Genomic DNA, 12374 nt, shown 5'->3' on the forward strand with positions numbered 1-12374 from the left:
GCAGGTCTGTTTCAAACTGAAACATCTACTTTAATCCACCTGTTTGTGTATAAACCATTCTAAGATATTCTCATAAATACTACATAGAAAACGTGCTCAATGCATCTAACAGCAAATTCAGCAGTTGCAAGATTCATATGGGTGGTCTATAATACAACTGAAACTGAAACAAACGTATCCCCAGCAAGCTGTTTTAGTTTTATTTCTTAGAACAGTTCTACTGTCAAATTTAAAACTGGTATACGCTGCCGTTCTATTTTTTCTATGTATGAAACACTGATAAAACGCTACTGGGGCTGCCAGTTTATTTTGTTATAATTTCTAGATTTAAATTTTCAAACTGACATAAATTATGCATCTAGAGCTAGAACACTCCTGAATATGCCCTAATGGTGTAATGATACCCTTCTCATAGTCGTAAATATGAAAAAATTGGTACAAATTATGTTTTAGCTATTTGACCACTACTACCGCTTTTTCCAAAACTAAAACCCGGAACTGAAGTAGCCTAAGTGAGTTTCTATGGATATCAACTCTCGGTTGATTTTTCATTAGGGTGTATAAGCAAGTGACAGTTTCTCTTTAATCACTCTCTCTTTCGATTATTGTGATGTGATTAAAAAGATTTACTTTGATATCACTATTCTGTTTGAAAGTCGAAAGTTTCGAATATCATTTCATGCAAAGAGTTGAGTGATAAACGTGGAAACCGCTTGGTAATTAATAGAAGAGAAAGTAAACAAACTTGCTTTTACGCCCTTTTGAAAAATTAACCGAGAACTAACAAAATCTATGTCAGCTGTTTTTCAAAGAAAGACGAATCTTACAAACAAGTAAACAAACCGAGTTTCTCTCACCTACCGATAAATGCTTCAAAATCCTACAATTTTGCCTAAAAATTCGGATTCTATAAAAATCTCAATCTTAGTAATACAAAGAACTATAAAGAGTGAAACAGTCATTCCATTTGTTTACGTAAGTTTCGCCCTCCGTGTTCCATGCAAACAAATAGGGCGTTACTTCAACTGCTAGTAAGGAAGGGCGAAACTTGTTATTTTCTTTATTTTAGATGGTTTTCAAACCTTTGACTACTGGAAATAGTAAATGAGACGATAAAATTACCCGCAAATTTATCTTAGTCACGAAACCATCCAATTCCACAAAAAATGCGCAAGGGCGTAACTTCATAATTCACACAGGAAGCATAAAAGTAAACAGATCGGAAAAGGGCGAAACTCTTTTTATGTTGATTTATTCAGTATAGATATAGGTAGGAGGAAAGTGGAAAAATTTGCATGCCTTTTAAAGATAAACCAACAGATCATCAACTTATCAAAAATTGATCTGAGAATATACGATAATTTCTAAATAGGATTGGAAACTAAAGTCGAAACATTAATCGACGTTTTTTTCCATTTGCTGTCAATGTTAGATTCGCACTTCTTTGAAAAACAGCTGATGTATTATAATAGTTTTGAAGTATTTACGTTTGTTTTTGCATCGTCATATTAAACAAAGGTTCGAAATTTTTAACACTCGTCATCCTATAATACTAGAGCCGGAAGTCGGTTCCGGTTACCTATGGGACCGTAAGACCGTTTACTTGAATCTACACAGCGTTAATTGTTGAAAATTTATTAAAACGGAATTTCCAAATCGACTTAAACGTTGAAGACGGAAACCGGTATCAGATAGAATTTTCCATTCAATGTTATATAAATTTCTAAATATTATCAACATTATGTTAGTTTTCAATCAATTTTCCGTGTAGCATTAACTTTAAAATGAGTAAAATGAGTTTTTCTGGTAGTCAACTGTATTTTACGTTCTGACCGATTGAAATTTACATGCTACTAACGCAATTTTAGCTCTTCGCTTCTTGCACGTTTTCCTCAAAAGTTTCTTCAGCCATAACAGTTCAAGTGAAAGATATTTTAAAAATTTTTGAAGCAACGATTTGGAACGCATTGACGAGATTCTAAATGATTCAGCTGACGCGGTCCTGATTGGAATCGGTATGTAATCTTCGTTATATTTCGTTTTCAGCGTTAATATGTGACCCAAGCAAGCAGCACAATTACTTAAAACATCCACTTTCATGCTGCTTAAAAGTACACGAGGAACTTTTTAGGACTTGAAAGTACCGATCAAGTACCATGTTAACTTTCTCACTGCCTAGAAGCTGAACAATGTATTCTAGAAACTTAGAAGTTCGTTCGGTTGCGTCGCGCGAACTTTCAAATGTGGATAATTACTTTAAAAATGAGCTGATTAGAATGCTATTGATGAACTTTGAGAACTTCTTAAGCCAAATCGGTCATTTTATCCGAACTTTTGGTTAGTTGGGAAGTTTCGAGGGTACGACCGACATAACTTGTGCACTGCAGAATTTAGTGTGTGTGTTTGTGTGTGTGTGTGTGTGTGTGTGTGTGTGTGTGTGTGTGTGTGTGTATGTGTGTGTGTAAACTTTCTGTACATCAAAAGTTCAGCAGGGGCTTGTTCAGGAATAATTCCTGCAAATATTTCCTGATAATGGATCTAAGTCAAAAGCAGTTAGAACTGGAAAACACCAAAAAACATTCAGCAAAGTGATTGCATTACTATCAGAATCAGCCTTGAATAAAAGATGTTTTATCTGATGTTACAATCTCCCATTAAACAAGAATTACTCTTAACACCTTTTTATTTTATTTCGTTCCGGAACGATAAGTTTTCCTGTCTGTTAGAGAAATATTCTAGCTACAACAATTTGAACACTCTTCAAACGATTATTTCCATGTCGTTCCAATCACACGTGAATTCAAACACAAACTTATTTTTCTACCAACAGCAAAATAAAAATTATGCATGAAGTGAATTTAGCACCAAAAATAGTGTCGTGATGTGAATGCTGCATCCAAATTAGAATCGATCGCAGTGAGGTCTGCAGGTATTCGCCACGCTGAATTTTGCAGAAAGTTCATATGCGAACCTGAATATCTGTTTTCTGTGACCCAAACATTAGAAAATTTTTATAAAAGAATTTGCACATCCTATCAAAACAAATCTATAAAGGTTTGGTCAATTAGGGTAAATTAAAATAAAAAAACCATTACCGTAATTTTTAAAATAAAATCGGAATATTTAAATTCTAGTGCTTCCATTGCGATAAAAAATATATTGGACGAAAGAAACACAAACCTAAGGAAACTAGACGTAGTTTAGAAATATATAAAATAATTCAAGCTCTTTATTAAACCATGACCAAGGAAATAAATTCTCGTGACTTCTCAAATTACTACCTGAATATGAAAAACGAACAAACATACACTGCTAAACATCGACAGTTTTTTTAAATGTTTTTCTCTAAATACATTTCAAGTTCTAGATTCACTAGGATATCAAGTATACACTTCAATTGTGCTTCAAAAGTTTAGCGCATAAATACTGAGTGTGCGATGCATAATTTATGTCAGTTTTAAAATTTAAATCTAGAAAATATAACAAAATAAACTGGCAGACCCAGCAGCGTTTTATCTGTGTTTCAAATATAGAAAAAATAGAACGGCAATGTATACCAGTTTTAAATTTGACAGTAGAACTGGTCGAATAAATAAAACTAAAACGGATTGCTGGGGATACGTTTGTTTCAGTTTCATTTACATTATAGACCACCCATATGAATCTTGCATCTGCTGAATTTGCTCTAAGTAGACAGCATTTGTAATTGAGACAAGATTATTTCAAATGTATTTTTTTGTATGCGTTTTCATACGCTTATTACGATTTTTCATACGCTTAAATATATCAAATCCAACAGTAACTTAATTTTCCTTCTTCTTAATGAACAATAAAAATACAGCCGATGACTTTCTTTTACGGGTATAAAAATTTTCTGCTTCCCACTCGGGCCAAAAATAACCTGCTTATCCTACTTAGAATGATTGTAAGTTAGTAATAAATATATCTTTAAAAAAACCTTTCTCTTCGAGAAAACAAAATTGAAAGATGCCAATGTACTTTCTGCAGGATTTCTTACTGGGGCTTTTGAAGTGCTCTCTTGTCACTCAGCCATCTGCCACCGGTATGTTAGCACCAGCCATTTGAAAGTATACCGATTACGTTGAGCCCCTCGCGTTTCGAGCCCAAAACACTGCGATGTTTTGATACTCATCGCGACTCTCAAATTGTGAAAATTATCTCCATTTAATGTCCCAATACACTGTTTGCTGTATTTTAGCAGACCCTGTCAGCTTGGAGCGATCTCAATCTTCAGTTCAGCAACGCCATCGCACGGCGTCTCATTCATGTCAATGTATGGGTGCGCAGTGCTGCTATTTTGGCGCGTACGAATTTGACATTTCTCTCCCCTACACGCTTAGAAAAAGTTACTCAAAGTTTGTTACTCATTTTCAAATGTTACATGGAAACGTCAAAAATTGAGTAGTTATCATCAATGATATTGAGTAACTCCTACTCTAAATTTGAGTTTAACGCAAAATCTCGTTTTATAGTTACTATTCGCATTCGCGATAAGTCTGAAAGTTGTAATAACCATTTGTAGCAACAGGTTGTATTTTTTGTTAGTGAGACGCGTATTTCGAGGGTGAATCGATCAACACAAACGGTGTTGTGTCTGCAAAAACCGGAATGATCAGCTTCGTGTTGTGCTTTAGAATGGAAACGAATATGCTCAAATGTCATTTATGAAGAATAAGTGTATGATTGGTGCCTGAGCATAACACACTACTCCAAGCGACCACCACTTGATATAGTATTGAGTTCAATTATTTAACATTTTAATACAATACACTCAGAAAAGGAGCAATTTTTTTTTGCAAATCTGGTATATGTGAAATAAAATTTCACACAAAATTTGAGTGATAGTTACTCTATTTTTGTACATGTACAATTAAAGTATCACTCAGTAAATGAGTAGATTTTACCCAAATGTCGTTTCCAGTGGAAGAACTCAAATTTGAGTAACTTCGGAGTTACTCTAAATTAGAGTTGTTCCACTTTTTCTGTAGATGAGTGAGATCTTACTCATTTTTGAGTAACTATTTTTAAGCATGTACTTCTATGTACGTGATTCGATGCGGACTCGCCTGAGGGCGCCATGGTCGCAAAAAAAGATGTGACCAAAGATTTGTTCGGGAAATGTGAGAGCTGGATATCTTGTTAATATGATGTCTTTGATTTTAGGTAAACCGACAAGTTATTGTGAGAGAGTCGACACAAAATTCACTAATTTTCGTGCACTAAACAAGGTAAACGTGTTAAACAAATGCATTACTATTTGTTTGTTTACGTTGCAATCAGCTGATTTTGAAGTTCAGATCAGTGCTGTCAACTGTTTTTTCCAAAAATCTGGATTTGGCGGAATATGTACAATATCTTTCTCGATGTACAATATCTTTCTCGAAAAATCAAACATCGATTTAATGCGGAAGCTGATTTTGCGACCAAAAAAAATAGGTCGCTCGACCTGGTTCACCCCTATGGAATCCAACACAAAAACTGGAAATCGGTATTTATCTGTATGAAAATTGAAATATCGGTATTTTGAGAGAGCATATATGTATTCGGTATAAATACCGAGAAATCGGTATAGTTGGCAGCACTGGTTCCGATTTTGATCTCATCAAGATGGCGCCGTGACAAGAGGCCGGTGTCACTTCAATCCAGAGATGCCATTTATACAGATTTATCTGTATTATACAGATTTTTACATGCTCATACAGATTTAATACAGAGTACAGATTTTATACAGATTTCCTCAATTTAATACAGATTTATACAGATCTCATAAAAAAGTAAGGAAGAAAAGAATTAACTTTTCTGTCTGAGCTATCTTTTAGTATTTGATTCCAGTGACGATATGAAAGTCTATCAATCAACGGACAAATCACAAATTAATATGGAAATCTGTGAAATCCATTTATATTATAATTTGAAACCAATTTGAACTGATATTCAATTTTTTTGCGATGACTTAGTGGAAACATGTATTGGAGAAGCCAAATGAATGAAAAACTAACCGAAAAGATGATTTATTGGAAAAAGATACGCTCAGAGACAGTACTTTATTTAAGGAAGTAATGGCATCATGAAACTTTACTATCAAACTGAAAGTTGTATGAACCGACTTGACGTTGCATATTGGGCGTTGAAATTCCATGTCAAATTATAAAGTCACCAATTTCTAACTAGATAAATATATGGGATTACAATTCAAATGTTGTGGACAAAAAAAATGAAACTTCGTCGTTGAATATTCTTGTGAGCGCGGCAATGACTGATTGAATCTACCATCCTACAACCACATTCTATTGGAATAACATATCTTAGCATCATTTTGTTGTAAGAATTTCATTTTATTAGTGAATACAGATTAATACAGATTTTTTATACAAAGAATACAGATTTTCTATGAAAATATCTGGCATCTCTGCTTCAATCGCTAAGATTGTTTGCAGCGCTGTTTTATTACGTATGGGTTGATCTATTTTATGGCGTTTTCGTTTTTAATTTGCACTACACCGGTGCTGTGCTACACTGAGGCATGAATAAACGAACAAAAATGACGAAAACATAAACAGTAACCATTGACTACAATAAACGATTCCATTGCACAGAGCTACTCCAAACTTTTGATGAGTGCTACACCAGTGGTATCGGGGCAGAAAAAGTGTAGCACTGGTGTAGTGCAATTGGTAAAAACGAACGGTTTCAGTGCAGCTTTCGCTACACCAGTGTAGTGCAATTTAAAAACGAAAACGACATTAGATCTACGACTAAACCATGTCAATCACAACGCTGAGATCTAGTTCTATTTTTCAAGCTCAAATTTGAAACAAATTTAAAACTGCTCGGCGAATTTGTTTCAAATTATTGAAAATTTAAAACACGAATAGAACACTGTTTTAAATTCCTTACGTGAGTGTGGTTAGCGAGATCTGTCAGGCGAAATGTCAAAGCGGCGAATGACATATCAGAAATTGTCAATATTAGCAGGAAATGTTTTGCACTGAATAATACAGCACTCAAATAAAAATTCACGTTCGATTTAATTAAAAAATCACGTAAAATGGTTTCAAATGTCAAATTGAATATTTTAAGTGACGATAATGAATGTTATACGAACATCCCCTGAAATGAATAGAGCCATCACATAAGGTTAACGTGAATTGACCACAGACTAACAGACATGACAGTATGTGTAAATTCTTATAAAAATAATTTTTCGTGATGCACTAGTTCCACCTATATTGTACTGCGCGAACTATTTACTATCTGTACACCCCTTGTGATATGTACAAGTTTTTTTACTAGTTGGTTTCCCCTCGTTTGTCAACACCGATCAGCTGCTTGCAGGGATGCCTGATTTCATCAATATATTTGAAAATGAATCGTCACAATAAATTATTGGATTACGTTGATAATATATTTAACTTTTTCGCGATGTTGGAAGGTAACCATTTATTTGACTCATCGTTGTTCATCTAGACTATTTTTTATTGTGTTCGAAGTTTCACCCGAAATTAAGTGGCGGCAGACCAGAAGCAAGTAAATATTGGTTCGATTTTTTATTGCGTTGGAGGATGAGAAGTAGGCACAATTATGTATATAGTTTTGGCAATATGTATTAAATCTGTACCCTACATGAAATTCGCATGGAGGTATACAACTCAATACATTACAGGTAATTCTGTATGAATGGCAACTCTGTTGGTAAATGAAAAAAATAAACACAGTCTAGATGACAGACAGGATGTTTTTGATAGGGTAACGTGGCGCCATCATGACATATGTGAGTACTGTCCCAAATAAAGGAATATTCAAAATGACCGTTAAAATGATTAAAGAATCTAATTTGAGTGTCCTGTCTGTTAGTCTGTGAATTGACCCCACGTCAAACAATCTACGTGAATTTCTGGTGTGAAAAACTCGATTTTGAAAATGGCGAACAGTGGCCCTCACAGTGTAAATATTTGCGAGAAATGTTATTTAATTACAATTTTTTACTACATCGACCGGACCATTCCAGTATGAAAGTTTCCATGTATTCGACTGGACCGATTGCCTGCGTGAGTCCGGAAGTGTGCCTGCTCCTGCCGAATGCTTCAAACAGGCCGTTGGTGCACCGAAAAATGAATTCTAAATCGGTATGAAGCTAGAGACACTGGACCCATGTAATGCTACCTCAACCTGCATCGGTTGTGTTGTGGAAGTTCTCGGATCTCGACTTCGGCTTCGGTTGGATGGCAGTGACAACAAAAACGATTTTTGGCTGTTTGTCGATTCCAGCTCCCACGACGTTATCACTTACTTATTTTTAGTCATTGCAATTCCATCCTAATTTTCTGAAATAAATGTTTTATTTTTCATTTTATAGATTTTTATAAAAATCTGGAATATCTCCCTTTTGACTTCAACGAATATAAAAAATATTAATTCTCTGGTATCTAAATTTGATATTAACTGATAGGTAAATGTGATATGAACAGTACATTACATTTTACGTATGAAACACGTAACTCTTACTGGATTATGCATTAAACAATTTTTAAATGCCAGTCCATTAAAACCTACGTGGAAAGTAGGGTGGAAAATATTCACATAACTTTTCACGTAACTATAACATGATTATTATTTTGAGTGAGTATCATTTAAAACCACTGTAGCTACTCTCATCGAGAAATTTTCTCTAGAGGTTCGTCACAAAACTCTATATCGTTTTCGAAATCATTTATTTTGTTTGTTTGATTTGAAACATCACAGTGAGTTGACATAACACCAATACATTAACAGACAAATGGAATAGATTTTAAATCTACGCATTGAGATCATCAAGCTCGGGTTTTATTTTTGACAGTTTTGAATTATACGACAACCTGTCATTTTAGAACAGATATCCATCACAGTAAAACAGAAACGAAAATTTCGCAACCCTGAGGCAGTCAGTATTGATCAAAGATGACCGGTCTGCGGATTTGTCTGAAAATAGGCAGATATGGTTTAGTTGGAGACTTTTAAAAATCTCGATTGTTGCAGACATTCGTCAAAATTTTCAGATTTTTAAAATCGCCCCACGAACATTTTTTATGTTTTTTTTTACTCATAAAGAACGAGATCCCCTGATTTTTTTTCGAGTTTACAGACTTTTTCAACCCTGCCAGAAAATATTTGAATTTTTCCCTGGCATCTCTGGTTTTGATAGCTGCTGCCAGCGAGAAACGAAAGATACGGTAACGTTTTGCATTTTTGCAGTCCTTTCAAGCTGGAATCTTTTAGTTCGATCACAAAGTAATTTTCTGATTATTTTCATGTTTCATTCTAAATTAGCAGTTAGTATCAAAGTGTAGTTTTGAATCAGCTTCGAATGAACTATAAAGCACAAACAATTTCATAGTGAGTGAGACGCAACCGATGAAAACAATATCCTTCTTTGTAAAACGATTACGTGGATTATTTCCTACGAGCAGAAACTATTGAGTCAGAAATGCGAATTAATGATGACTAATTTACCTTTTCAGTTCATTCTGTTTGGGTCAACAAGTAAATATATGAAGAATGTCCTCCCCGATTAGTTCTGCATCTGAATACAACAGCGCTTTGGATGAAACTCTTAATTCTTCGTTTAATTCTCAGAAGTTGGATTTCTCATTAACAGAATCTGGTAAGATGTTTGCTATCAATGTTATTCAGGACTATGAACATGGATTCTTCCAGACATCGAAAATGTCAATCTATCCCAAGAATGGAAAGGAATAAAAAAGCCAAAATCGAAAAAAACCTACAATGCCCAAGATGAATCCCAGCAACTATTGGACAGTTTGAAAAATAACAATTACTTCGGCACTTCTCAGCAGATGGCAACAGAAAAAAGTCCATCGAAATCTTCAAACAACGAAACACTGGACAGCACCTTGAGTATGATTAGTCTTGACATTAGTGGAACCGAGATATCCGGTGACGGTAGTTCCACGTTGTCTTTTCTGTCCAGTTCCGACGAAGCATCGGCTATGATTGGTGACGAAGAAGTTTATACCGGATCCACTGCCAGCAGTAGTATAGAAGGATCGTCTTCCGGTTTGAATGCACCAAAACCGTCCCCACATAATGTCTCTCAAGTGAGTGGTCAGCTGCTTGAGGATGAAAGTCTTACCACGAAAGACTCGAAGGATACAACGCATAATGTTTCACTACTGCCAACGGATGATGATCAGCTAACGGTATTGGAACATAGTCAAAAAGTAAGCTGATTGGTCAGATAGTTCTGAAACTAAATCCTAACTTGCATGATTCATGTTTGTAGAATCCCATCAAAATTTATAGCTCTATTGAAGAATTCGATCGCAATCTACCGGACACGGTCACGCTTCTTACCACCCCGGAGGGTAGTAAAGTGTATCTGGTGGGAACAGCACACTTCAGTGAGAATTCACAGAACGACGTTTCCTTGGTAATGCAAAACGTGCAACCTCAGGTTGTAATGCTCGAACTGTGTCCTTCTCGAATTCACATTCTGAAGTACGACGAACAAGCGCTGCTGGAGGAAGCAAAAGATATCAATCTGTCAAAAATTCAAACCATAATCAAAAGAAACGGAGCCATAAACGGGTTATTTTATATTTTACTGCTAAACATGAGCGCAAAAATCACTAAAAAACTTGGCATGGCTCCGGGTGGTGAATTCCGTCGGGCCGTGAATGAAGCTTCTCGCATTCCAAAATGTATAATCCAGCTAGGTGATCGGCAGATTAACATCACTCTCCAACGAGCGCTGCGCGGTTTGTCTCTCTGGCAAACGGTCAAACTAATTCCGAAGCTTCTTATCATGGACGACATCAGCATTGAAGATGTCGAACAGTGCAAACAGAAAGATCTACTGGAGGAAATCATGCTGGAACTGGCCGGCGAATTTCCCGCTTTTGGCAGGGTTTTCGTTGAGGAGCGGGATCTCTATTTGTGCTACTCGTTGCAGGTAGCCGCAATGCCCCAGCAGCTGGAGGATGAAATGCCCCGTCCTGTCAATGTTGTTGGTGTGGTAGGAATTGGACACGCCGCCGGAATCATCAAGCACTGGGGTAAGGTCGAGCGCACGGTTATCGACTCGATTATTACCATTCCTCCGACTAGCTTCAGTCACCGGGCAGCAAAGTTTGTGCTAAAGTATGGTACGCTGGGATTGTGTGCCTACGGTGCGTTCCGGTTTGTGCGACCGCGACTCAGTCGATGGTTATGATCGGTAGTGTATTTTCTGGTACTGGAGAACTATTGAAGAGTTGTCTTTATTTTATGCAGTTCTGACCAACCACAGTAGAAAACATTCACATTGATATAGTATTTGCATGTGTATTTGAGTATCTCCTCCAATTTCTTTTTGTACAGTGTTGGTACATCTAAGGCACGGAGTGCATGTGCCGATCAGGGTAAAACCTTACGCAAATCAAAATGTAAAATAAGATCGAATATCATAGGCGGTTGAGAAACCACAGCATCCAATCTAAATAAATTGTTCCAGAAATCGAAACTCTTCTCTTTTTTTTTTTTGTTGAGAAACGATTCTTTTCATGAAAGTTTAGTTTGCTTTTATATTACTGTCAAATTAGCCCTTTATGAGATGAAATTCTTTGAAATCGATATAAATAAATAAATTTGTTGTAGAGATAAGCTGTCATCATTCATGTCTTTCAAACTACTAGCCATGCTGCACCGATGATCGAATGATGTTTTTAAAACTTAAGGACTATTAATGCATTTCTTATGATACAGAGAAGTTTTTTCGGAACAGCTTAAAAGAATTTGTATAAAAATTCTCTGGCAACATTACAGTTACACTATCGTTTTTTTATGAATACTCTCGCTTTTGATAATTTACAAATCCTACGGTTAGAGCTAAAAAGACGAAAATAGATTTCCTTTCCGTTCTAACCAATTCGTAATACAAAAAATACTCTACAAAGCAAGTACACTAAGGTTATTTTTATGCGAATTTTCAGAGTTATGCGGTTTTTTTATGCAATGTTTCAGAGTTATGCGATTTTTTTAATGCGAATTTTCAGAGTTATGCGATTTCCTTTCTGCGGTTTCTTTATGAGAAGTTTCAGAGTTATGCGAATTTTCAGAGTTATGCGGTTTTTTTCTATGCGAATTTTCAGAGTTATGTGGTTTTGTTTATGCGGTACGTAAACTCGCATAAAAAAAGACTTCAGCGTATTAACAATGTGTTATGTTATATGCTTCATGCGATTGATTTCAATTAGAAAGAACATTAGCTATCAGTAGATGCAACCGCCAAGTGCTTTTGTCTCGGTGTGGTAAACATCTAGGACACGAACCTAACCGCAGTGTACTAAGCGAGCCCAATCAATACATTTTTCAGAGAC

At 35.7% G+C, this 12374-nt stretch overlaps 1 protein-coding gene across 3 annotated transcripts; it reads left to right on the top strand.

Moving 5' to 3' along the window:
- The first annotated feature begins 9187 nt into the window (after positions 1 to 9187).
- On the top strand, positions 9188 to 11518 carry LOC131439022 (traB domain-containing protein). Of its 3 annotated transcripts, none has more exons than XM_058609516.1 (4): positions 9188 to 9288; positions 9519 to 9661; positions 9715 to 10238; positions 10301 to 11518. In XM_058609516.1, the coding sequence occupies exons 2-4, from the start codon at positions 9556 to 9558 to the stop codon at positions 11228 to 11230; spliced, it is 1560 nt and encodes a 519-aa protein (XP_058465499.1). In that variant the 5' UTR covers positions 9188 to 9288; positions 9519 to 9555; the 3' UTR covers positions 11231 to 11518. The 3 variants fall into 3 exon arrangements, with proteins under 3 accessions (XP_058465499.1, XP_058465509.1, XP_058465490.1); XM_058609526.1 differs by having other exon boundaries at positions 9188 to 9230; XM_058609507.1 differs by having other exon boundaries at positions 9237 to 9393.
- The last annotated feature ends 856 nt before the right edge of the window (positions 11519 to 12374 follow it).

Source organism: Malaya genurostris, chromosome 1, assembly GCF_030247185.1.
Source record: "Malaya genurostris strain Urasoe2022 chromosome 1, Malgen_1.1, whole genome shotgun sequence".
Taxonomy (NCBI): Eukaryota; Metazoa; Arthropoda; class Insecta; order Diptera; family Culicidae; genus Malaya; species Malaya genurostris.

Excerpts from the sequence above, each read along its gene's own strand:
- LOC131439022 (XM_058609516.1), top strand. The coding sequence starts at position 9,556 with ATGTCCTCCCCGATTAGTTCTGCATCTGAATACAACAGCGCTTTGGAT. Across the intron at positions 9,662-9,714 it reads TTTCTCATTAACAGAATCTG|ACATCGAAAATGTCAATCTA; the intron begins GTAAGATGTTTG and ends GGATTCTTCCAG. Across the intron at positions 10,239-10,300 it reads TATTGGAACATAGTCAAAAA|AATCCCATCAAAATTTATAG; the intron begins GTAAGCTGATTG and ends TCATGTTTGTAG.